At 48.1% G+C, this 22,480-nt stretch overlaps 1 protein-coding gene across 1 annotated transcript in view; it reads right to left on the bottom strand.

The window, feature by feature from the left end:
• The window catches only part of LOC120024923 (adenylate kinase isoenzyme 5-like), a gene marked incomplete at its 3' end in the record, with an annotated part of 84,951 nt that extends 62,792 nt beyond the window's left edge, over positions 1–22,159 (bottom strand). Inside the window, exons 1-4 of the mRNA XM_038969291.1 lie at positions 21,768–22,159; positions 16,605–16,791; positions 10,886–11,053; positions 4,739–4,911 (exon numbers count right to left, since the gene is read on the bottom strand). Of these exons, the coding sequence (XP_038825219.1) occupies positions 4,739–4,911; positions 10,886–11,053; positions 16,605–16,791; positions 21,768–21,827 (588 nt within the window). The remainder of the gene's footprint in view (positions 1–4,738; positions 4,912–10,885; positions 11,054–16,604; positions 16,792–21,767) is intronic.
• Between the last annotated feature and the right edge of the window lie 321 nt (positions 22,160–22,480).

Raw genomic sequence — 22,480 nt, 5'->3', positions numbered from 1 at the left:
TGGGTTAACTGCCTTGTTCAGGGGCAGATTGACAGATTTATACCTTGTCAGCTCAGGGATTCGATCCAGCAACCGAAACCCACACTCTAACCACTAGGCTACCTGCCGCCCGTCACCATAATGTTAGCCCATCAAGATAATGTTAGCCTGTCGCGATAATGTTGGCCCGTCGCGATAATGTTAGCCCGTTATAGTAATGTTAGCCCGTCACAATAATGTTAGCCCATCAAGATAATGTTAGCCTGTCGCGATAATGTTGGCCCGTTATAGTAATGTTAGCCCGTCACAATAATGTTAGCCCGTCACGATAATGTTAGCCCATCAAGATAATGTTAGCCCGTCGCGATAATATTAGCCCATCAATATACTGTTAGCCCGTCATGGTAATGTTAGCCCATCATGGTACTGTTAGCCCGTCACAATAATGTTAGCCCGTCACGATAATGTTAGCCTGTCACGATAATGTTAGCCAGTCAAGATAATGTTAGCCCATCACGATAATGTTAGCCTGTCAAGATAATGTTAGCCCGTCGCGATAATGTTAGCCCATCAAGAGAATGTTAGCCCGTCATGGTAATGTTAGCCCGTCACGATAATGTTAGCCCATCAAGATAATGTTAGCCCATCGCGATAATGCTAGCCCATCAAGATAATGTTAGCCCATCAAGATAATGTTAGCCCATCAAGATAATGTTAGCCCATCAAGATAGTGTTAGCCCATCACGATAATGTTAGCTCATCACGATAATGTTAGCCTGTCACGATAATGTTAGCCAGTCAAGATAATGTTAGCCCCGTCGCGATAATGTTAGCCCATCATGAGAATGTTAGCCCGTCATGGTAATGTTAGCCCGTCATGGTAATGTTAGCCCGTCACGATAATGTTAGCCCATCAAGATAATGTTAGCCCGTCGCGATAATGTTAGCCCATCAAGATAATGTTAGCCCATCAAGATACTGTTAGCCCATCAAGATACTGTTAGCCCATCAAGATAATGTTAGCCCATCAAGATAGTGTTAGCCCATCAAGATAATGTTAGCCCATCAAGATAATGTTAGCCCATCAGGATAATGTTAGCCCATCAAGATCATGTTAGCCCATCAAGATAGTGTTAGCCCATCAAGATAATGTTAGCTCATCACGATAATGTTAGCCCATCAAGATAATGTTAGCCCATCAAGATAATGTTAGCCCATCAAGATAATGTTAGCTCATCACGATAATGTTAGCCCATCAAGATAATGTTAGCCCATCACGATAATGTTAGCCCATCAAGATAATGTTAGCCCATCAAGATAATGTTAGCCCATCAAGATAATGTTAGCCCGTCGAGCTAAAGGCAGGTCCCAAGGCAGGTCTTAGAAGTGACTCATCCAACCTGCCTGGTTTATTGAACGAACTCCACTACACTTCACCCTTCTTTGACCTCATCTTTGACCTCATCGTCATCTTCATCATCTTCCTCATCCTCTTCCCAATCCTCATCCTCTCTGTAGCAACCCCAGCTGCGGATACAGCTCATATGTATTGCACTATACAGGGACTAGGGGACTGGATACACTATACAGGGACTAGGGGACTGGACACATTATACAGGGACTAGGGGACTGGACACATGATACAGGGACTAGGGGACTGGACACACTATACAGGGACTAGGGGACTGGACACATTATACAGGGACTAGGGGACTGGACACACTATACAGGGACTAGGGGACTGGACACATTATACAGGGACTAGGGGACTGGACACATTATACAGGGACTAGGGGACTGGACACATTATACAGGGACTAGGGGACTGGATACACTATACAAGGACTAGGGGACTGGACACATTATACAGGGACTAGGGGACTGGATACACTATACAGGGACTAGGGGACTGGATACACTATACAGGGACTAGGGGACTGGACACATTATACAGGGACTAGGGGACTGGATACACTACACAGGGACTAGGGGACTGGATACTATACAGGGACTAGGGGACTGGATACACTATACAGGGACTAGGGGACTGGATACACTATACAGGGACAAGGGGACTGGATACATGATACAGGGACTAGGGGACTGGACACACTATACAGGGACTAGGGGACTGGATACACTATACAGGGACTAGGGGACTGGACACACTATACAGGGACTAGGGGACTGGACACACTATACAGGGACTAGGGGACTGGAGACACTATACAGGGACTAGGGGACTGGATACATGACACAGGGACTAGGGGACTGGATACACTATACAGGGACTAGGGGACTGGATACATGACACAGGGACTAGGGGACTGGATACATTATACAGGGACTAGGGGACTGGATACGTGACACAGGGACTAGGGGACTGGACACATGATACAGGGATTAGGGGACTGGACATGATACAGGGACTAGGGGACTGGATACACTATACAGGGACTAGGGGACTGGATACATGATACAGGGACTAGGGGACTGGATACATTGCACAGGGTCTAGGGGACTGGACACACTACACAGGGACTAGGATGCACTATGTAGGGACTAGGATGCACTATGTAGGGACTAGGGGACTGGACACACTATGTAGGGACTAGGGTGCACTATGTAGGGACGAGGGTGCCATTTCATAGTTGTCCAACTCCCTGTGGGTGATTAAAGTAGTGCACTAAATAGGGATTATGGAATAGGGTGAGACTAGCATACCTGAGGTGCCAGCTCCCCATTGGTGATGATTTTATAGGGATTATGGAATAGGGTGAGACTAGCATACCTGAGGTGCCAGCTCCCCATTGGTGATGATCTTATAGGGATTATGGAATAGGGTGAGACTAGCATACCTGAGGTGCCAGCTCCCCATTGGTGATGATCTTATAGGGATTATGGAATAGGGTGAGACTACCTGAGGTGCCAGCTCCCCATTGGTGATGATTTTATAGGGATTATGGAATAGGGTGAGACTAGCATACCTGAGGTGCCAGCTCCCCATTGGTGATGATCTTATAGGGATTATGGAATAGGGTGAGACTAGCATACCTGAGGTGCCAGCTCCCCATTGGTGATGATCTTATAGGGATTATGGAATAGGGTGAGACTACCTGAGGTGCCAGCTCCCCATTGGTGATGATCTTATAGGGATTATGGAATAGGGTGAGACTAGCATACCTGAGGTGCCAGCTCCCCATTGGTGATGATCTTATAGGGATTATGGAATAGGGTGAGACTAGCATACCTGAGGTGCCAGCTCCCCATTGGTGATGATTTTATAGGGATTATGGAATAGGGTGAGACTACCTGAGGTGCCAGCTCCCCATTGGTGATGATCTTATAGGGATTATGGAATAGGGTGAGACTACCTGAGGTGCCAGCTCCCCATTGGTGATGATCTTATAGGGATTATGGAATAGGGTGAGACTACCTGAGGTGCCAGCTCCCCATTGGTGATGATTTTATAGGGATTATGGAATAGGGTGAGACTACCTGAGGTGCCAGCTCCCCATTGGTGATGATCTTATAGGGATTATGGAATAGGGTGAGACTAGCATACCTGAGGTGCCAGCTCCCCATTGGTGATGATCTTATAGGGATTATGGAATAGGGTGAGACTAGCATACCTGAGGTGCCAGCTCCCCATTGGTGATGATCTTATAGGGATTATGGAATAGGGTGAGACTAGCATACCTGAGGTGCCAGCTCCCCATTGGTGATGATCTTATAGGGATTATGGAATAGGGTGAGACTAGCATACCTGAGGTGCCAGCTCCCCATTGGTGATGATCTTATAGGGATTATGGAATAGGGTGAGACTAGCATACCTGAGGTGCCAGCTCCCCATTGGTGATGATCTTATAGGGATTATGGAATAGGGTGAGACTACCTGAGGTGCCAGCTCCCTATTGGTGATGATCTTATAGGGATTATGGAATAGGGTGAGACTACCTGAGGTGCCAGCTCCCCATTGGTGATGATCTTATAGGGATTATGGAATAGGGTGAGACTACCTGAGGTGCCAGCTCCCCATTGGTGATGATCTTATAGGGATTATGGAATAGGGTGAGACTACCTGAGGTGCCAGCTCCCCATTGGTGATGATTTTATAGGGATTATGGAATAGGGTGAGACTACCTGAGGTGCCAGCTCCCCATTGGGTGAGACTACCTGAGGTGCCAGCTCCCCATTGGTGATGATCTTATAGGGATTATGGAATAGGGTGAGACTACCTGAGGTGCCAGCTCCCCATTGGTGATGATCTTATAGGGATTATGGAATAGGGTGAGACTAGCATACCTGAGGTGCCAGCTCCCCATTGGTGATGATCTTATAGGGATTATGGAATAGGGTGAGACTAGCATACCTGAGGTGCCAGCTCCCCATTGGTGATGATTTTATAGGGATTATGGAATAGGGTGAGACTAGCATACCTGAGGTGCCAGCTCCCCATTGGTGATGATCTTATAGGGATTATGGAATAGGGTGAGACTAGCATACCTGAGGTGCCAGCTCCCCATTGGTGATGATTTTATAGGGATTATGGAATAGGGTGAGACTACCTGAGGTGCCAGCTCCCCATTGGTGATGATCTTATAGGGATTATGGAATAGGGTGAGACTACCTGAGGTGCCAGCTCCCCATTGGTGATGATTTTATAGGGATTATGGAATAGGGTGAGACTAGCACACCTGAGGTGCCAGCTCCCCATTGGTGATGATCTTATAGGGATTATGGAATAGGGTGAGACTACCTGAGGTGCCAGCTCCCCATTGGTGATGATCTTGGCGATGAGACTCCACTTCCTGTTGCTGGTGGCGTTATGAATCATCTTTTTCCTGAGCAGCTCTCCTACTGAGACATACTGGAACCCATAGCACTCTGCTATCTTCAGACTCTGGGTCCCCTTACCACTGCCTGGCCCTCCTGCAGAGAGAGAGAGAGGGAGGGTGAGGGGTGGGTATAGGTGTAGTGATGGGAGGGTGAGGGGAGGGTATAGGTGTAGTGATGGGAGGGTGAGGGGAGGGTATAGGTGTAGTGAGGGGAGGGTATAGGTGTAGTGATGGGAGGGGGAGGGGTGGGTATAGGTGTAGTGATGGGAGGGTATAGGTGTAGTGATAGGAGGGTGAGGGGAGGGTATAGGTGTAGTGATGGGAGGGTGAGGGGTGGGTATAGGTGTAGTGATGGGAGGGTGAGGGGAGGGTATAGGTGTAGTGATGGGAGGGTGAGGGGTGGGTATAGGTGTAGTGGTGGGAGGGTATAGGTGTAGTGATAGGAGGGTGAGGGGTGGGTATAGGTGTAGTGATGGGAGGGTGAGGGGAGGGTATAGGTGTAGTGATGGGAGGGTGAGGGGTGGGTATAGGTGTAGTGATGGGAGGGTGAGGGGTGGGTATAGGTGTAGTGATAGGAGGGGGAGGGGAGGGTATAGGTGTAGTGATGGGAGGGTGAGGGGTGGGTATAGGTGTAGTGATGGGAGGGTGAGGGGTGGGTATAGGTGTAGTGATAGGAGGGTGAGGGGTGGGTATAGGTGTAGTGATGGGAGGGTGAGGGGAGGGTATAGGTGTAGTGATGGGAGGGTGAGGGGTGGGTATAGGTGTAGTGATGGGAGGGTGAGGGGTGGGTATAGGTGTAGTGATGGGAGGGTGAGGGGAGGGTATAGGTGTAGTGAGGGGAGGGTGAGGGGTGGGTATAGGTGTAGTGAGGGGAGGGTGAGGGGTGGGTATAGGTGTAGTGATGGGAGGGTGAGGGGTGGGTATAGGTGTAGTGATGGGAGGGGGAGGCGTGGGTATAGGTGTAGTGATGGGAGGGTGAGGGGAGGGTATAGGTGTAGTGATGGGAGGGTGAGGGGAGGGTATAGGTGTAGTGATGGGAGGGTGAGGGGTGGGTATAGGTGTAGTGATGGGAGGGTGAGGGGTGGGTATAGGTGTAGTGATGGGAGGAGGAGGGGTGGGTATAGGTGTAGTGATGGGAGGGTGAGGGGTGGGTATAGGTGTAGTGATGGGAGGGTGAGGGGTGGGTATAGGTGTAGTGATGGGAGGGTGAGGGGAGGGTATAGGTGTAGTGATGGGAGGGTGAGGGGTGGGTATAGGTGTAGTGAGGGGAGGGTGAGGGGTGGGTATAGGTGTAGTGATGGGAGGGTGAGGGGTGGGTATAGGTGTAGTGATGGGAGGGTGAGGGGTGGGTATAAGTGTAGTGATGGGAGGGTGAGGGTGAGGGGTGGGTATAGGTGTAGTGATGGGAGGGTGAGGGGTGGGTATAGGTGTAGTGATAGGAGGGGGAGGGGTGGGTATAGGTGTAGTGATGGGAGGGTGAGGGGTGGGTATAGGTGTAGTGATGGGAGGGTGAGGGTGAGGGGTGGGTATAGGTGTAGTGATGGGAGGGGGAGGGGAGGGTATAGGTGTAGTGATGGGAGGGTGAGGGGTGGGTATAGGTGTAGTGATGGGAGGGTGAGGGGAGGGTATAGGTGTAGTGATGGGAGGGTGAGGCGTGGGTATAGGTGTAGTGATGGGAGGGTATAGGTGTAGTGATAGGAGGGGGAGGGGTGGGTATAGGTGTAGTGATGGGAGGGTGAGGGGAGGGTATAGGTGTAGTGATGGGAGGGTGAGGGGAGGGTATAGGTGTAGTGATGGGAGGGTGAGGCGTGGGTATAGGTGTAGTGATGGGAGGGTATAGGTGTAGTGATAGGAGGGGGAGGGGTGGGTATAGGTGTAGTGATGGGAGGGTGAGGGGTGGGTATAGGTGTAGTGATAGGAGGGTGAGGGGTGGGTATAGGTGTAGTGATGGGAGGGGGAGGGGTGGGTATAGGTGTAGTGATGGGAGGGTATAGGTGTAGTGATAGGAGGGTGAGGGGAGGGTATAGGTGTAGTGATGGGAGGGTGAGGGGTGGGTATAGGTGTAGTGATGGGAGGGTGAGGCGTGGGTATAGGTGTAGTGATGGGAGGGTGAGGGGAGGGTATAGGTGTAGTGATGGGAGGGTGAGGGGAGGGTATAGGTGTAGTGATGGGAGGGTGAGGGGAGGGTATAGGTGTAGTGATGGGAGGGTGAGGGGAGGGTATAGGTGTAGTGATGGGAGGGTGAGGGGAGGGTATAGGTGTAGTGATGGGAGGGTGAGGGGTGGGTATAGGTGTAGTGATGGGAGGGTATAGGTGTAGTGATAGGAGGGTGAGGGGTGGGTATAGGTGTAGTGATGGGAGGGTGAGGGGAGGGTATAGGTGTAGTGAGGGGAGGGGGAGGGGAGGGTATAGGTGTAGTGATGGGAGGGTGAGGGGAGGGTATAGGTGTAGTGATGGGAGGGGGAGGGGAGGGTATAGGTGTAGTGATGGGAGGGGGAGGGGAGGGTATAGGTGTAGTGATGGGAGGGGGAGGGGAGGGTATAGGTGTAGTGATGGGAGGGGGAGGGGAGGGTATAGGTGTAGTGATGGGAGGGGGAGGGGAGGGTATAGGTGTAGTGATGGGAGGGGGAGGGGAGGGTATAGGTGTAGTGATGGGAGGGGGAGGGGAGGGTATAGGTGTAGTGATGGGAGGGTGAGGGGAGGGTATAGGTGTAGTGATGGGAGGGTGAGGGGAGGGTATAGGTGTAGTGATGGGAGGGGGAGGGGTGGGTATAGGTGTAGTGATGGGAGGGGGAGGGGTGGGTATAGGTGTAGTGATGGGAGGGTGAGGGGTGGGTATAGGTGTAGTGATGGGAGGGTGAGGGGAGGGTATAGGTGTAGTGATGGGAGGGTGAGGGGTGGGTATAGGTGTAGTGATGGGAGGGGGAGGGGTGGGTATAGGTGTAGTGATGGGAGGGGGAGGGGTGGGTATAGGTGTAGTGATGGGAGGGTGAGGGTGAGGGGTGGGTATAGGTGTAGTGATGGGAGGGGGAGGGGGAGGGGTGGGTATAGGTGTAGGTGTAGTGATGGGAGGGGGGGTGAGGGGTGGGTATAGGTGTAGGTGTAGTGATGGGAGGGGGGGGGTTGTGAGTGTCTTTCAATTCCATTTTTTTTTTTCATTTTAAGAACTTTATTGACAGGGGAAACATGTGTTAACATTGACAAAGCAAGTGAAGTAGATAATATACAAAAGTGAAATAAACAATAAAAATGAACAGTAAACATTACACTCACAGAAGTTCCAAAAGAATAAAGACATTTCAAATGTCATATTATGTATATATACATTGTCCTAACGATGTGCATAAAGTTAAAGTTCAAGTACCTCTACTTGCACATTCATCTTCTGCACATCTACCATTCCAGTGTGTAATTGCTATATTGTAATTACTTCACCACCATGGCCTATTTATTGCCTTAACTCCCTTATCTCACCTCATTTACACTCACTGTATATAGACTTTTCTACTGTGTTATTGACTGTATGTTTGTTTTACTCCATGTGTAACTCTGTGTTGTTGTATGTGTCGAACTGCTTTGCTTTATCTTGACCAGATCGCAGTTGCAAATGAGAACTTGTTTTCAACTAGCCTACCTGGTTAAATAAAGGTTAAATAAATAAAATAAAAATATATCATTTCTCTCTCTCTCTCCCTCCCTATCGCGTTCTCTTTCACCAGCCCTCACTCTCTCTCTTCCACCCTCTCTCTCTCCCCCCCCCCTCTCTCTCCTTTCTCCCACACAGCCAGAGGTGGGTTACAACAGAACATTTAGAAATACGATTGACTTATTTTGGTGCCATTCAGAAAGCTGCCAGAGCCCATGGCCTCGAGCATTATGAACTGCTAACAGTAATCTATAGTGGGACTGTTACCATCGTTGATGTGGTTTTGACTCCAGCAGTAATCTATAGTGAGCTCCAACAGCATTGGGACTGTTACCATCGTTGTTGTGGTTTTGACTCCAGCAGTAATCTATAGTGAGCTCCAACAGCATTGGGACTGTGACCATCGTTGATGTTGTTTTGACTCCAGCAGTAATCTATAGTGAGCTCCAACAGCATTGGGACTGTTACCATCGTTGTTGTGGTTTTGACTCCAGCAGTAATCTATAGTGAGCTCCAACAGCATTGGGACTGTTACCATCGTTGTTGTGGTTTTGACTCCAGCAGTAATCTATAGTGAGCTCCAACAGCATTGGGACTGTTACCATCGTTGTTGTGGTTTTGACTCCAGCAGTAATCTATAGTGAGCTCCAACAGCATTGGGACTGTTACCATCGTTGTTGTTGTATTGGCTCTGTACTCCAGCACTTTGGATTTGAAATGACACAATGACGATGAGGTTAAAGTGCAGATTGTCAGCTTCAGTTTGAATGTATTCAGTTGTACAACTGACGAGGTTTCTCCTTTCCCCTTTTCCTTTCTATTCTCATCTACAATAAAAGTGACTCCAAAATGACACAATACATTATTTACCATTCGTTTCTATTGGGCACAAAATAAATCAGAAACACAACCAAAACAAACAGCAAATACATCCAACAAATGTGTCGAGTCACAGGCTTGATGTAGTCATTGCATGCTAGGAATACTAAACTTTAGACTACTTTAATACACATTAATTTAGTTCATTTGTCCCAATACTTTTGGTCCCCTAAAATGGGGGGGACGGGACTATGCACAAAAAGTGCTGTAATTTATAAACGGTTCACCCGATATGGAGGAACATACACTGACAGTCTCCACTCATAGTCATTATGTCATTTCAAATCCAAAGCGCTGCAGTACAGAGCCAAAAGCTCACTGTAAGTACTGGCTTTAATCTATGTCTACTGTAAACCCCTCTCCTTTCCTTCAGGGTCACAAGGTCCTCTAACCCTCCAACCAGGGACCGATTCAGACCAGGACACCAGGTGAGGGGACTCCCTAGCCAATAGCCAATCAATCAACCAATCTATCAATCAATGAATCAAGCAATCAATATTATATATTGTCTGTTGTAGACTATATTATATATTGTCTATCTGTTGTAGACTATATTACTATATAATCTATCTGTTGTAGACTATATTATATATCGTCTATCTGTTGTAGACTATATTACTATATAATCTATCTGTTGTAGACTATATTACTATATAATCTATCTGTTGTAGACTATATTACTATATAATCTATCTGTTGTAGACTATATTACTATATAATCTATCTGTTGTAGACTATATTACTATATTGTCTATCATCTCTCTTATATGTCCATTTCCTGTTCTGTTAATGGTACATACAGTACATACGCAAGTTAATGACGTGTGATTTAGTAAAAGGACAGGTGTGATACGTATCAAGCAGCGAGAATGGAACGTCCAGTCTTTTGTTACCCGCCGGCCTTATCTTCTGAAGGAAGAGAAACCATCGATAGAACTCACCACGGAAACCAATACAATCTTTGACAGCCAATTGGAATTTGCCTCCAGTTTTTTATTTCCCCTCTTGTTCAGATGGCAAAGGGAAGGAACGGCCCACTCACAGACAGAAATGCCCACGTACTGGCACGCACACATACACTGTAGGCAGCAGGCATGCATACTCACCCACCTACGCACCAGATTGAGGATGACGTACCCCAAATGTTAAAGGTTAGGGTCAGGGTTAGAGGTTACAGTGCTAGGGACGGTGCTATGGGTAGGGTCAGGGTTAGAGGTTACAGTGCTAGGGTCGGTGCTATGGTTAGGGTCAGGGTTAGAGGTTACAGTGCTAGGGTCGGTGCTATGGTTAGAGGTCAGGGTTAGAGGTTACAGTGCTAGGGTCGGTGCTATGGTTAGAGGTCAGGGTTAGAGGTTACAGTGCTAGGGTCGGTGCTATGGTTAGGGTCAGGGTTAGAGGTCAGGGTTAGAGGTTACAGTGCTAGGGTCGGTGCTATGGTTAGGGTCAGGGTTAGAGGTCAGTGCTAGGGTCGGTGCTATGGTTAGGGTCAGGGTTAGAGGTCAGGGTTAGGGTCAGGGTTAGAGGTTACAGACAGGTTGTTTACCGATGATGAGGATGACTTTGGGTCGTGGTCTGGAGGGGTCGAACACCTCGTACTCCTCGATGAGTTCAGCGGTCTCCGACAGGTCTGAATCACTCTCAATGGAGAACTGGCTGATGGGAGGGAGACGGTCGTAGCGCCGGTATGGGAAGTTGGGACTGTCTGGGAGCACTGAGGGGAGAAAACACACACAGGTAAGCAGGCAGGCAGGTAAGCACACACACACACACACACACACACACACACACACACACACACACACACACACACACACACACACACACACACACACACACACAGACACAGACACAGACACAGTCACAGTCACACAGACGTTGTTATTCAACAAGAGCTTGTTTCTTACATAATACCACATCGGTTCATTGACTAATGAATGAACTAACACAACGCTGAATTAGTCTATAAGATACAGCCCTAACAGAGACATGTACTGGGGTTAGAGGTCAGGGTGCTAGGGTCGGCGCTATGGTAAGGGTTAGAGGTCAGGGTGCTAGGGTCGGTGCTATGGTAAGGGTTAGAGGTCAGGGTGCTAGGGTCGGTGCTATGGTAAGGGTTAGAGGTCAGGGTGCTAGGGTCGGTGCTATGGTAAGGGTTAGAGGTCAGGGTGCTAGGGTCGGTGCTATGGTAAGGGTTAGAGGTCAGGGTGCTAGGGTCGGTGCTATGGTAAGGGTTAGAGGTCAGGGTGCTAGGGTCGGTGCTATGGTAAGGGTCAGAGGTCAGGGTGCTAGGGTCGGTGCTATGGTAAGGGTCAGAGGTCAGGGTGCTAGGGTCGGTGCTATGGTAAGGGTTAGAGGTCAGGGTGCTAGGGTCGGTGCTATGGTAAGGGTTAGAGGTCAGGGTGCTAGGGTCGGTGCTATGGTAAGGGTTAGAGGTCAGGGTGCTAGGGTCGGTGCTATGGTACGGGTTAGAGGTCAGGGTGCTAGGGTCGGTGCTATGGTAAGGGTTAGAGGTCAGGGTGCTAGGGTCGGTGCTATGGTAAGGGTTAGAGGTCAGGGTGCTAGGGTCGGTGCTATGGTAAGGGTTAGAGGTCAGGGTGCTAGGGTCGGTGCTATGGTAAGGGTTAGAGGTCAGGGTGCTAGGGTCGGTGCTATGGTAAGGGTTAGAGGTCAGGGTGCTAGGGTCGGTGCTATGGTAAGGGTTAGAGGTCAGGGTGCTAGGGTCGGTGCTATGGTAAGGGTAGAGGTCAGGGTGCTAGGGTCGGTGCTATGGTAAGGGTTAGAGGTCAGGGTGCTAGGGTCGGTGCTATGGTAAGGGTTAGAGGTCAGGGTGCTAGGGTCGGTGCTATGGTAAGGGTTAGAGGTCAGGGTGCTAGGGTCGGTGCTATGGTAAGGGTTAGAGGTCAGGGTGCTAGGGTCGGTGCTATGGTAAGGGTTAGAGGTCAGGGTGCTAGGGTCGGTGCTATGGTAAGGGTTAGAGGTCAGGGTGCTAGGGTCGGTGCTATGGTAAGGGTTAGAGGTCAGGGTGCTAGGGTCGGTGCTATGGTAAGGGTTAGAGGTCAGGGTGCTAGGGTCGGTGCTATGGTAAGGGTTAGAGGTCAGGGTGCTAGGGTCGGTGCTATGGTAAGGGTTAGAGGTCAGGGTGCTAGGGTCGGTGCTATGGTAAGGGTTAGAGGTCAGGGTGCTAGGGTCGGTGCTATGGTAAGGGTTAGAGGTCAGGGTGCTAGGGTCGGTGCTATGGTAAGGGTTAGAGGTCAGGGTGCTAGGGTCGGTGCTATGGTACGGGTTAGAGGTCAGGGTGCTAGGGTCGGTGCTATGGTAAGGGTTAGAGGTCAGGGTGCTAGGGTCGGTGCTATGGTAAGGGTTAGAGGTCAGGGTGCTAGGGTCGGTGCTATGGTAAGGGTTAGAGGTCAGGGTGCTAGGGTCGGTGCTATGGTACGGGTTAGAGGTCAGGGTGCTAGGGTCGGTGCTATGGTAAGGGTTAGAGGTCAGGGTGCTGGGGTCGGTGCTATGGTAAGGGTTAGAGGTCAGGGTGCTGGGGTCGGTGCTATGGTAAGGGTTAGAGGTCAGGGTGCTAGGGTCGGTGCTATGGTAAGGGTTAGAGGTCAGGGTGCTAGGGTCGGTGCTATGGTAAGGGTTAGATGTCAGGGTGCTAGGGTCGGTGCTATGGTAAGGGTTAGAGGTCAGGGTGCTAGGGTCGGTGCTATGGTAAGGGTTAGAGGTCAGGGTGCTAGGGTCGGTGCTATGGTAAGGGTCAGAGGTCAGGGTGCTAGGGTCGGTGCTATGTTAAGGGTTAGAGGTCAGGGTGCTAGGGTCGGTGCTATGGTAAGGGTTAGAGGTCAGGGTGCTAGGGTCGGTGCTATGGTAAGGGTTAGAGGTCAGGGTGCTAGGGTCGGTGCTATGGTAAGGGTTAGAGGTCAGGGTGCTAGGGTCGGTGCTATGGTAAGGGTTAGAGGTCAGGGTGCTAGGGTCGGTGCTATGATAAGGGTTAGAGGTCAGGGTGCTAGGGTCGGTGCTATGGTAAGGGTTAGAGGTCAGGGTGCTAGGGTCGGTGCTATGGTAAGGGTTAGAGGTCAGGGTGGGCCATGGCTTTATGAACCCTGACAGACCAACAGGCCTCCTAACATCAGGCCAATGTTGTAACGGGGAAAGCAAAGCACAGAAACTCTCTTGTCTCTGTTTGTACAATAGATAGTCATCTTAATAAATGAAACACAGATCCTAAAAGCAAATCAATGTATTTAAGTATTGTGCAAAACCAGCGTCACATTCAATCAATTGAACAATCAATCAAGGAATCGTCCCTTGTATCGACCCCTTCATTCAGAATGGCCGTGTTCATAAACTATGCAACCAGCCTCGCAATCATTCAAATTGAAACTCAATCAAAAACATTTTCAGAAAAGGTTTTAGGATCTAATTTGGTAAACTGTTTAACTGCAGCTTAACAGACACAGGCAAAGCAAGCGCCAGACTCAACATCACATTCTGGTAAATCCCATATTCTACACACTGAGCCACACAGTGCCAGGTCCAAGTCTCAGACTCAACATCAAACCAAACGACCAATTTCTCTTCCCAGACACTTTGCATCTGTTTCCCTATCTATCAGCACCTGAGGGCATGCTGAAACATGTTACACAACGACTGGCTCTGTCTGCATCCCTAATGGCACCCTATTCCCTATATAGTGCACTACTATAGACCAGAGCCCTATTCCCTATATAGTGCACTAATATAGACCAGAGCCCTATTCCCTATATAGTGCACTAATATAGACCAGAGCCCTATTCCCTATATAGTGCACTAATATAGACCAGAGCCCTATTACCTATATAGTGCACTACGAGTTTTAATGACTCCAACCTAAGTGTATGTACACTTCCGACTTCAACAGTACATACACTTAGGTTGGAGTCATTAAAACTCGTTTTTCAACCACTCCATAAATTTCTTGTGAACAAACTATAGTTTTGGCAAGTCAGTTAGGACATCTACTTTGTGCATGACACAAGTAATTTTTCCAACAATTGTTTACAGACAGATTACTTCACTGTTTCACAATTCCAGTGGGTCAGAAGTTTACGTATACTAAGTTGACTGTGCCTTTAAACAGCTTGGAAAATTCCAGAAAATGATGTCATGGCTTTAGAAGCTTCTGATAGGCGAACTGACATCATTTGAGTCAATTGGAGGTGTACCTGGGGATGTATTTCAAGGCCTACCTTCAAACTCAGTACCTCTTTGCTTGACATCATGGGAAAATCAAAAGAAATCAGTCAAGACCTCAGAAAAATGTTTGTAGACCTCCACAAGTCTGGTCCATCCTTGAGAGCAATTTCCAAACGCCACGTTCATCTGTACAAACAATAGTACGCAATTATAAAAACCATGGGACCACGCAGCCGTCATACCGCTCAGGAAGGAGACGCGTTCTGTCTCCTAGAGATGAATGTACTTTGGTGCAAAAAGTGCAAATCAATCCCAGAAGATGCTGGAGGAAACAGGTACAAAGTATATATATCCACAGTAAAACGAGTCCTATATCAACATAATCTGAAAGGTCGCTCAGCAAGGAAGAAGCCACTGCTCCAAAACGGCCATAAAAAAGGCAGACTACGGTTTGCAACTGCACATGGGGACAAAGATCGTACTTTTTGGACAAATTTCCTCTGGTCTGATGAAACAAAAATAGAACTGTTTGGCCATAATGACCATCATTATGTTTGGATGAAAAAAGGGGAGGCTTGCAAGCCGAAGAACACCATCCCAACCGTGAAGCACGGGGGTGGCAGCATCATGTTGTGGAGGTGCTTTGCTGCAGGAGGGACTGGTGCACTTCACAAAATAGATGGCATAATGAGGATGGAAAATTATGTGGATATATTGAAGCAACATCTCAAGACATCAGTCAGGAAGTTAAAGCTTGGTCGCAAATGGGTCTTCCAAATGGACAATGACTCCAAGCATACTTCCAAAGTTGTGGCAAAATGGCTCAAGTACAACAAAGTCAAGGTATTGGAGTGGCCATCACAAAGCCCTGACCTCAATCCCATAGAACATTTGTGGGCAGAACTGAAAAAGCATGTGCGAGCAAGGAGGCCTACAAACCTGACTCAGTTACACCAGCTCTGTCAGGAGGAATGGGCCAAAATTCACCCAATTTATTTTGGGGAGCTTGTGGAAGGCTACCAGAAATGTTTGACCCAAGTTAAACAATTTAAAGGCAATGCTACCAAATACTAATTGAGTGTATGTAAACGTCTGACCCACTGGGAATGTGAGGAAAGAAATAAAAGCTGAAATAAATCATTCTCTCTACTATTATTCTGACATTTCACATTCTTAAAATAAAGTGGCGATCCTAACTGACCTAAAACAGGGAATTTGTACTAGGATTAAATGTCAGGAATTGTGAAAAACTGAGTTTAAATGTATTTGGCTAAAGTGTATGTAAACTTCCGACTTCAACTGTATCTGTTGTACAGCTATCTATTCAGCTGCAACAATAACCTTAGACAGACATCTTCAGCATGACGTCTCATTCAGAATGGAAACCGGCAGGGATACTGACCTTGACGTACAGAGACAATGTTATCTACAGGGAAACCCTGCCCTTTACCAGCCACTCCTAACTATCCCTGTGCCTTTGCGCAAATGACTTAACCCCTAACTAGGAGCCCTGTGCTCCAACCTCTGTGTGAGTCTGTGTCTCTAACCGGAGGGAATAAAGCAGAACACAACATTTCCATTGGACAGTAAGTCTTCTTCCTTCTCTGATAATAATGTACTATCTATCCAGCTGCTACAATGACATTACGCCAGGTTAGAATGGGTGGACGCCAGGTTAGAATGGGTGGACGCCAGGTTAGAATGGGTGGACAGACAGACATCTTAACTTTTACAGTATCGCTCCTGATCTCAAAGTTTTCCAGGAGTAACCCTGACTCTCAATTAGTCTTTCCTCCATTCCTCATGTCCTCTCTCCATGCCTCTTTCTCAATGGATCTGCTCCTCCAATACGGTTTGGGAAGGAGAGAGGAAGCAAGGAATCGAGGAGAGACAAATTGTAAAAGAGCCTCCTCAGCCCTCTCACTACTTACTCCTTGTGTGGCAGAACACACAGACAGACACACAGACAGACAGACAGACAGGCACGCACGCACGCACACACACACACACACACACACACACACACACACACACACACACACACACACACACACACACACACACACACACACACACACACACACACTACTCACCGTTTCTGAAGAAGGACCTACGCGACTGTCCTCCGTTGAGGGGGGGAAGGGACTTCTTCTCCTGGCCGACGAATGTGTCCCACCGGACCCTGTCTGGTCCCCCAAGCTCCCTCACCTTCTTTAGACACACCTCCAGGTAGTCTATAGGGTCCTCTGGTTTATAGTACATCAACCCTGTCAACAGGCTCTGGAGAAGACAAATACAACATCAACATCAACATCAACAACCCAATGAGAGAGACAGATACATAACCCTAACCTTGACCCCAGACCCTGACCTCTAACCCTAACCAGTCTTAACCCTAACCTTGACCCCAGACCCGGACCTCTAACCCTAACCAGTCTTAACCCTAACCCAGACCCTGACCTCTAACCCTAAACAGTCTTAACCCTAACCTTGACCCAGACCCTGACCTCTAACCCTAAACAGTCTTAACCCTAACCTTGACCCCAGACCCTGACCTCTAACCCTAACCAGTCTTAACCCTAACCTTGACCCCAGACCCTGACCTCTAACCCTAACCAGTCTTAACCCTAACCTTGACCCCAGACCCTGACCTCTAACCCTAACCAGTCTTAACCCTAACCTTGACCCCAGACCCTGACCTCTAACCCTAACCAGTCTTAACCCTAACCCAGACCCTGACCTCTAACCCTAACCAGTCTTAACCCCAACCTTGACCCCAGACCCTGACCTCTAACCCTAACCAGTCTTAACCCCAACCTTGACCCCAGACCATGACCTCTAACCCTAACCAGTCTTAACCCTAACCCAGACCCAGACCCTGACCTCTAACCCTAACCAGTCTTAACCCTAACCCAGACCCAGACCCTGACCTCTAACCCTAACCAGTCTTAACCCTAACCTTGACCCCAGACCCTGACCTCTAACCCTAACCAGTCTTAACCCTAACCTTGACCCCAGACCCTGACCTCTAACCCTAACCAGTCTTAACCCTAACCTTGACCCCAGACCCTGACCTCCAACCCTAACCAGTCCTAACCCTAACCCTAACCCAGACCCCAAACTCTGACCTCTAACCCTAACCAGTCTTAACCCTAACCTTGACCCCAGACCCTGACCTCTAACCCTAAACAGTCTTAACCCTAACCTTGACCCAGACCCTGACCTCTAACCCTAAACAGTCTTAACCCTAACCTTGACCCCAGACCCTGACCTCTAACCCTAACCAGTCTTAACCCTAACCTTGAACCCAGACCCTGACCCTGACCTCTAACCCTAACCAGTCTTAACCCTAACCCAGACCCAGACCCTGACCACTAACCCTAACCAGTCTTAACCCTAACCCTAACCCAGACCCTGACCTCTAACCCTAACCAGTCTTAACCCTAACCCTAACCCAGACCCTGACCACTAACCCTAACCAGTCTTAACCCTAACCCAGACCCAGACCCTGACCTCTAACCCTAACCAGTCTTAACCCTAACCCAGACCCAGACCCTGACCTCTAACCCTAACCAGTCTTAACCCTAACCCTAACCCAGACCCTGACCACTAACCCTAACCAGTCTTAACCCTAACCTTGAACACAGACCCTGACCTCTAACCCTAACCAGTCTTAACCCTAACCCTAACCCAGACCCTGACCTCTAACCCTAACCAGTCTTAACCCTAACCCTAACCCAGACCCTGACCTCTAACCCTAACCAGTCTTAACCCTAACCCTAACCCTAACCCAGACCCTGACCTATAACCCAAACCAGTCTTAACCCTAACCCAGACCCTGATCTCTAACCCTAACCAGTCCTAACCCTAACCCTAACCCAGACCCCACACTCTGACCTCTAACCCTAACCAGTCTTAACCCTAACCCAGACCCTGACCTCTAACCCTAACCAGTCTTAACCCTAACCCCAGACCCTGACCTCTAACCCTAACCAGTCTTAACCCTAACCCCAGACACTGACCTCTAACCCTAACCAGTCTTAACCCTAACCCAGACCCTGACCTCTAACCCTAACCAGTCTTAACCCTAACCCAGACCCTGACCTCTAACCCTAACCAGTCTTAACCCTAACCCAGACCCTGACCTCTAACCCTAACCAGTCTTAACCCAGACCCTAACCTCTAACCCTAACCAGTCTTAACCCTAACCCAGACCCTGACCTCTAACCCTAACCAGTCTTAACCCTAACCCAGACCCTGACCTCTAACCCTAACCAGTCTTAACCCTAACCCAGACCCTGACCTCTAACCCTAACCAGTCTTAACCCTAACCCAGACCCTGACCTCTAACCGTAACCAGTCTTAACCCAGACCCTAACCTCTAACCCTAACCAGTCCTAACCCTAACCCAGACCCTACACTCTGACCTATAACCCTAACCAGTCTTAACCCTAACCCAGACCCTGACCTCTAACCCTAACCAGTCTTAACCCTAACCCAGACCTCTAACCCTAACCAGTCTTAACCCTAACCCTAACCTCTAACCCTAACCAGTCCTAACCCTAACCCAGACCCCACACTCTGACCTATAACCCTAACCAGTCTTAACCCTAACCTTGAACCCAGACCCTGACCTCTAACCCTAAACAGTCTTAACCCTAACCCAGACCCTGACCTCTAACCCTAACCAGTCTTAACCCTAACCCAGACCCTGACCTCTAACCCTAACCAGTCTTAACCCTAACCCCATACACTGACCTCTAACCCTAACCAGTCTTAACCCTAACCCTAACCCAGACCCTACACTCTGACCTCTAACCCTAACCAGTCTTAACCCTAACCCAGACCCTGACCTCTAACCCTAACCAGTCTTAACCCTAACCCAGACCCTGACCTCTAACCCTAACCATTCATAACCCTAACCCTAACCCAGACCCTGACCTCTAACCCTAACCATTCATAACCCTAACCCTAACCCCAGACCCTGACCACGGACCTCTAGAGGCTTAGAGAACATCAACCCTGTCAACAGGCTCTGGACAAAACAACACAATGAGAGAGACCGATACATAACCCTTAACCCTAACCCAGACCCTGACCTCTAACCCTAACCAGTCTTAACCCTAACCCTGACCCTGATCCTTAACCCTGACCCTTAACCCTAACCCTTAACCCTGCCCCTTAACCCTGTGGCTCAGTTGGTAGAGCATGGCGCTTGCAACGCCAGGGTTGTGGGTTCATTCCCCACGGGGGGACCAGGGATGAATATGTATGAACTTTCCAATTTGTAAGTCGCTCTGGATAAGAGCGTCTGCTAAATGACTTAAATGTAAATGTAAATGTAACCCTAACCCCATACACTGACCTCTAACCCTAACCAGTCTTAACCCTAACCCTAACCCAGACCCTACACTCTGACCTCTAACCCTAACCAGTCTTAACCCTAACCCAGACCCTGACCTCTAACCCTAACCAGTCTTAACCCTAACCCTGACCCTGACCCTTAACCCTGACCCATAACCTTAACCCTGACCCTTAACCATAACCCTTAACCCTTAACCCTGACCCATAACCCTGACCCATAACCCTTAACCCTTAACCCTGACCCCTTGGACTGACCCAAACCTCTTCAAACCCTAACAGATACACGTTGATGTTATTACATTGTTTTAAGACTTGAAACGTAACCGTAGAGCAGTGTACATTTCTGTACTGTGTTTTCACAGGTGTGGTAGACCAGCACAACACGAGGGAATCACACAAGGATTCCAGCCTGGGATTCCAGCCTGGGATTCCAGCCTGGGATAACTTATTACAGTTGATGGAAAGTGACATCCATACTAAAGACCCAGGACTTCTGTCTACGTTGACTGTACTGTTCTCTAGTAGAAACACAAAACGAACGAATCACTTTATGTGAGACCTTTCTTTTCACCCTCGTAGAGAGAAATACCACTTAAATATGTGTGTGTGTGTGTTTACGTTTAGGTTGCGTGTGTGTCTGTCATTCTTTAACCCTGTAGGTTCCTTAAACAATGCTTTTCCCCCTGAGACTAAAGACAGGCTTTCAAACTAAGCATCCACCCACTTCCTCTCCGTCCCAAACGGCACCTTATTCCCTACATAAGCGCACAACTAGCCTATGGGCCCTGGTCAAAAGTAGTGCACTACGTAGGGAATAGGGTGCCAGCCCTGGTCAAAAGTAGTGCACTACGTAGGGAATAGGGTGCCAGCCCTGGTCAAAAGTAGTGCACTAGGTAGGGCATAGGGTGCCCTTTGGCCCGCTCCCTTCAACAACTACCCTCCACAGCTCCACTGCCAGAACCTATGGATTGACAGTTGTATTTTCCAACCCAACACAATGGACTGGGGCTGGGGCCAAAGTTTTACAGGATGGTTCATTGATTTATGGGTTACAAAATATATATATATTTTTTATAATATTTTTGATCGGGAAAATGACTCAAATGCTTGGTAGAACCTCCACTGTGTTAATTATATTACAACAACAAAAATATGAATATACAATTAACTAAACATTCAAAGAATACAAATAAACAATACAAATAAAAAGCATATATATATATATTTTACAGCATTGACCTATCTGTTCAAAGGTTAAAGAATGTGTCTGGTTAGTTATTTATATATTATTTATTGAAACACACTGAAATAGGACAAACTATGCAGAATGTCTTGAACATGTAAGGCTTCACCCAATGCTCAAGATTATTTGTGTTGGTCTCTCTCTTTCAGCCTCTCTGCCTGAGAGTTGTAAAACATTTCACACCATGACTTGAATTGGTTACCCAACATGATGTATGTATGTATTTATTTAGTTACAGCCATCAGTCAGTTGTCTTTTAAATGAATAACATTATCCGACTGAAAATAAACTGAAAATAAAACCCTCTATTGTCATTGGTTATATTGGATTGGATTCGACCGTTTCAAACGTGATATGAAACCTTTGAAACGCGACACTCGGATTGATCCTGGACTGAAACAAACAGGTGGACATATGCAGTATGCACTTATTTATATGGTAGGGCTACTGTAGCTATCATTTAGGCTCCACATACTATATCATTTAACCACTTACTATAAACCACTTAGCCTAATGTGAACGACTAAACGAATCTTTTTTCAAACACCAAAAGACAATAATCTAATTAATCTGTAATACCTAACTGCCATCGATAAAAAAGTATTATAACTGAAGCCCGCGAAGCCAAAGCCCATTCAGTTGATCTCACCTCAAACAGTTGAGGTATCTCCCGCCTGGTGAGATACTCCTTAGCATCGTTGGTATTCATCTCGACGGTTGGAGATGGGAAAGAGATCCTGGCCGATATCACTCCGTTCTCGAATCCTCCGGTTTTGCTTTCAGTACAACAACAAATGTACGTGTTCGCGTTGTCTGTATCGGTTTGTCGATACTAGTCTACCTGTGAATGGACCAACGGAACTCCCGAGGTTTGACAGAAGCTCAGAACATTTTAACCTTCACTTCATATCTGGATTCGAGGAAGAGGAGGAAAAAGGAAGGCAAATCCACCTTCTTCAGAGAGAGAGAGAGCTGTGTGGTTATCTAGTCTTTTCCCTTCCTTATAGTATGCTACTCCTTCTTCTACTGCTACCGCGTCTGCACTGCTGCTGCTCTTGTCTAATCTTCACAGAACGAGACTGACACAAATTGGTCCCTATCTGCGCATTCTGTGCGTTAGCCTTGAGCGTCTGTGGGCGTCTCTCCGTGGGCCGCGCTGTGCCAAAAACAACAGCACACGGACGTTGTGAAACCTACCTACAGATGTAGGATATTAATTTGAGCCAGTTTGCTAGGAAGGAAAATAATCCGGCAGCAACAGGACATGTGAATTGTTATGTGGGTTATAATTCATGGACATTTCTAAGGGTTGATACATTTTTCGTTATGGCAAATCAAGTCTGACATTTCAAAGTGGAAATT

The sequence above is a fragment of the Salvelinus namaycush genome, chromosome 30, assembly GCF_016432855.1.
Source record: "Salvelinus namaycush isolate Seneca chromosome 30, SaNama_1.0, whole genome shotgun sequence".
Taxonomy (NCBI): Eukaryota; Metazoa; Chordata; class Actinopteri; order Salmoniformes; family Salmonidae; genus Salvelinus; species Salvelinus namaycush.
Note: the sequence above shows the minus strand (reverse complement) of the source record. Positions and strands in the feature narration are given on the sequence as shown.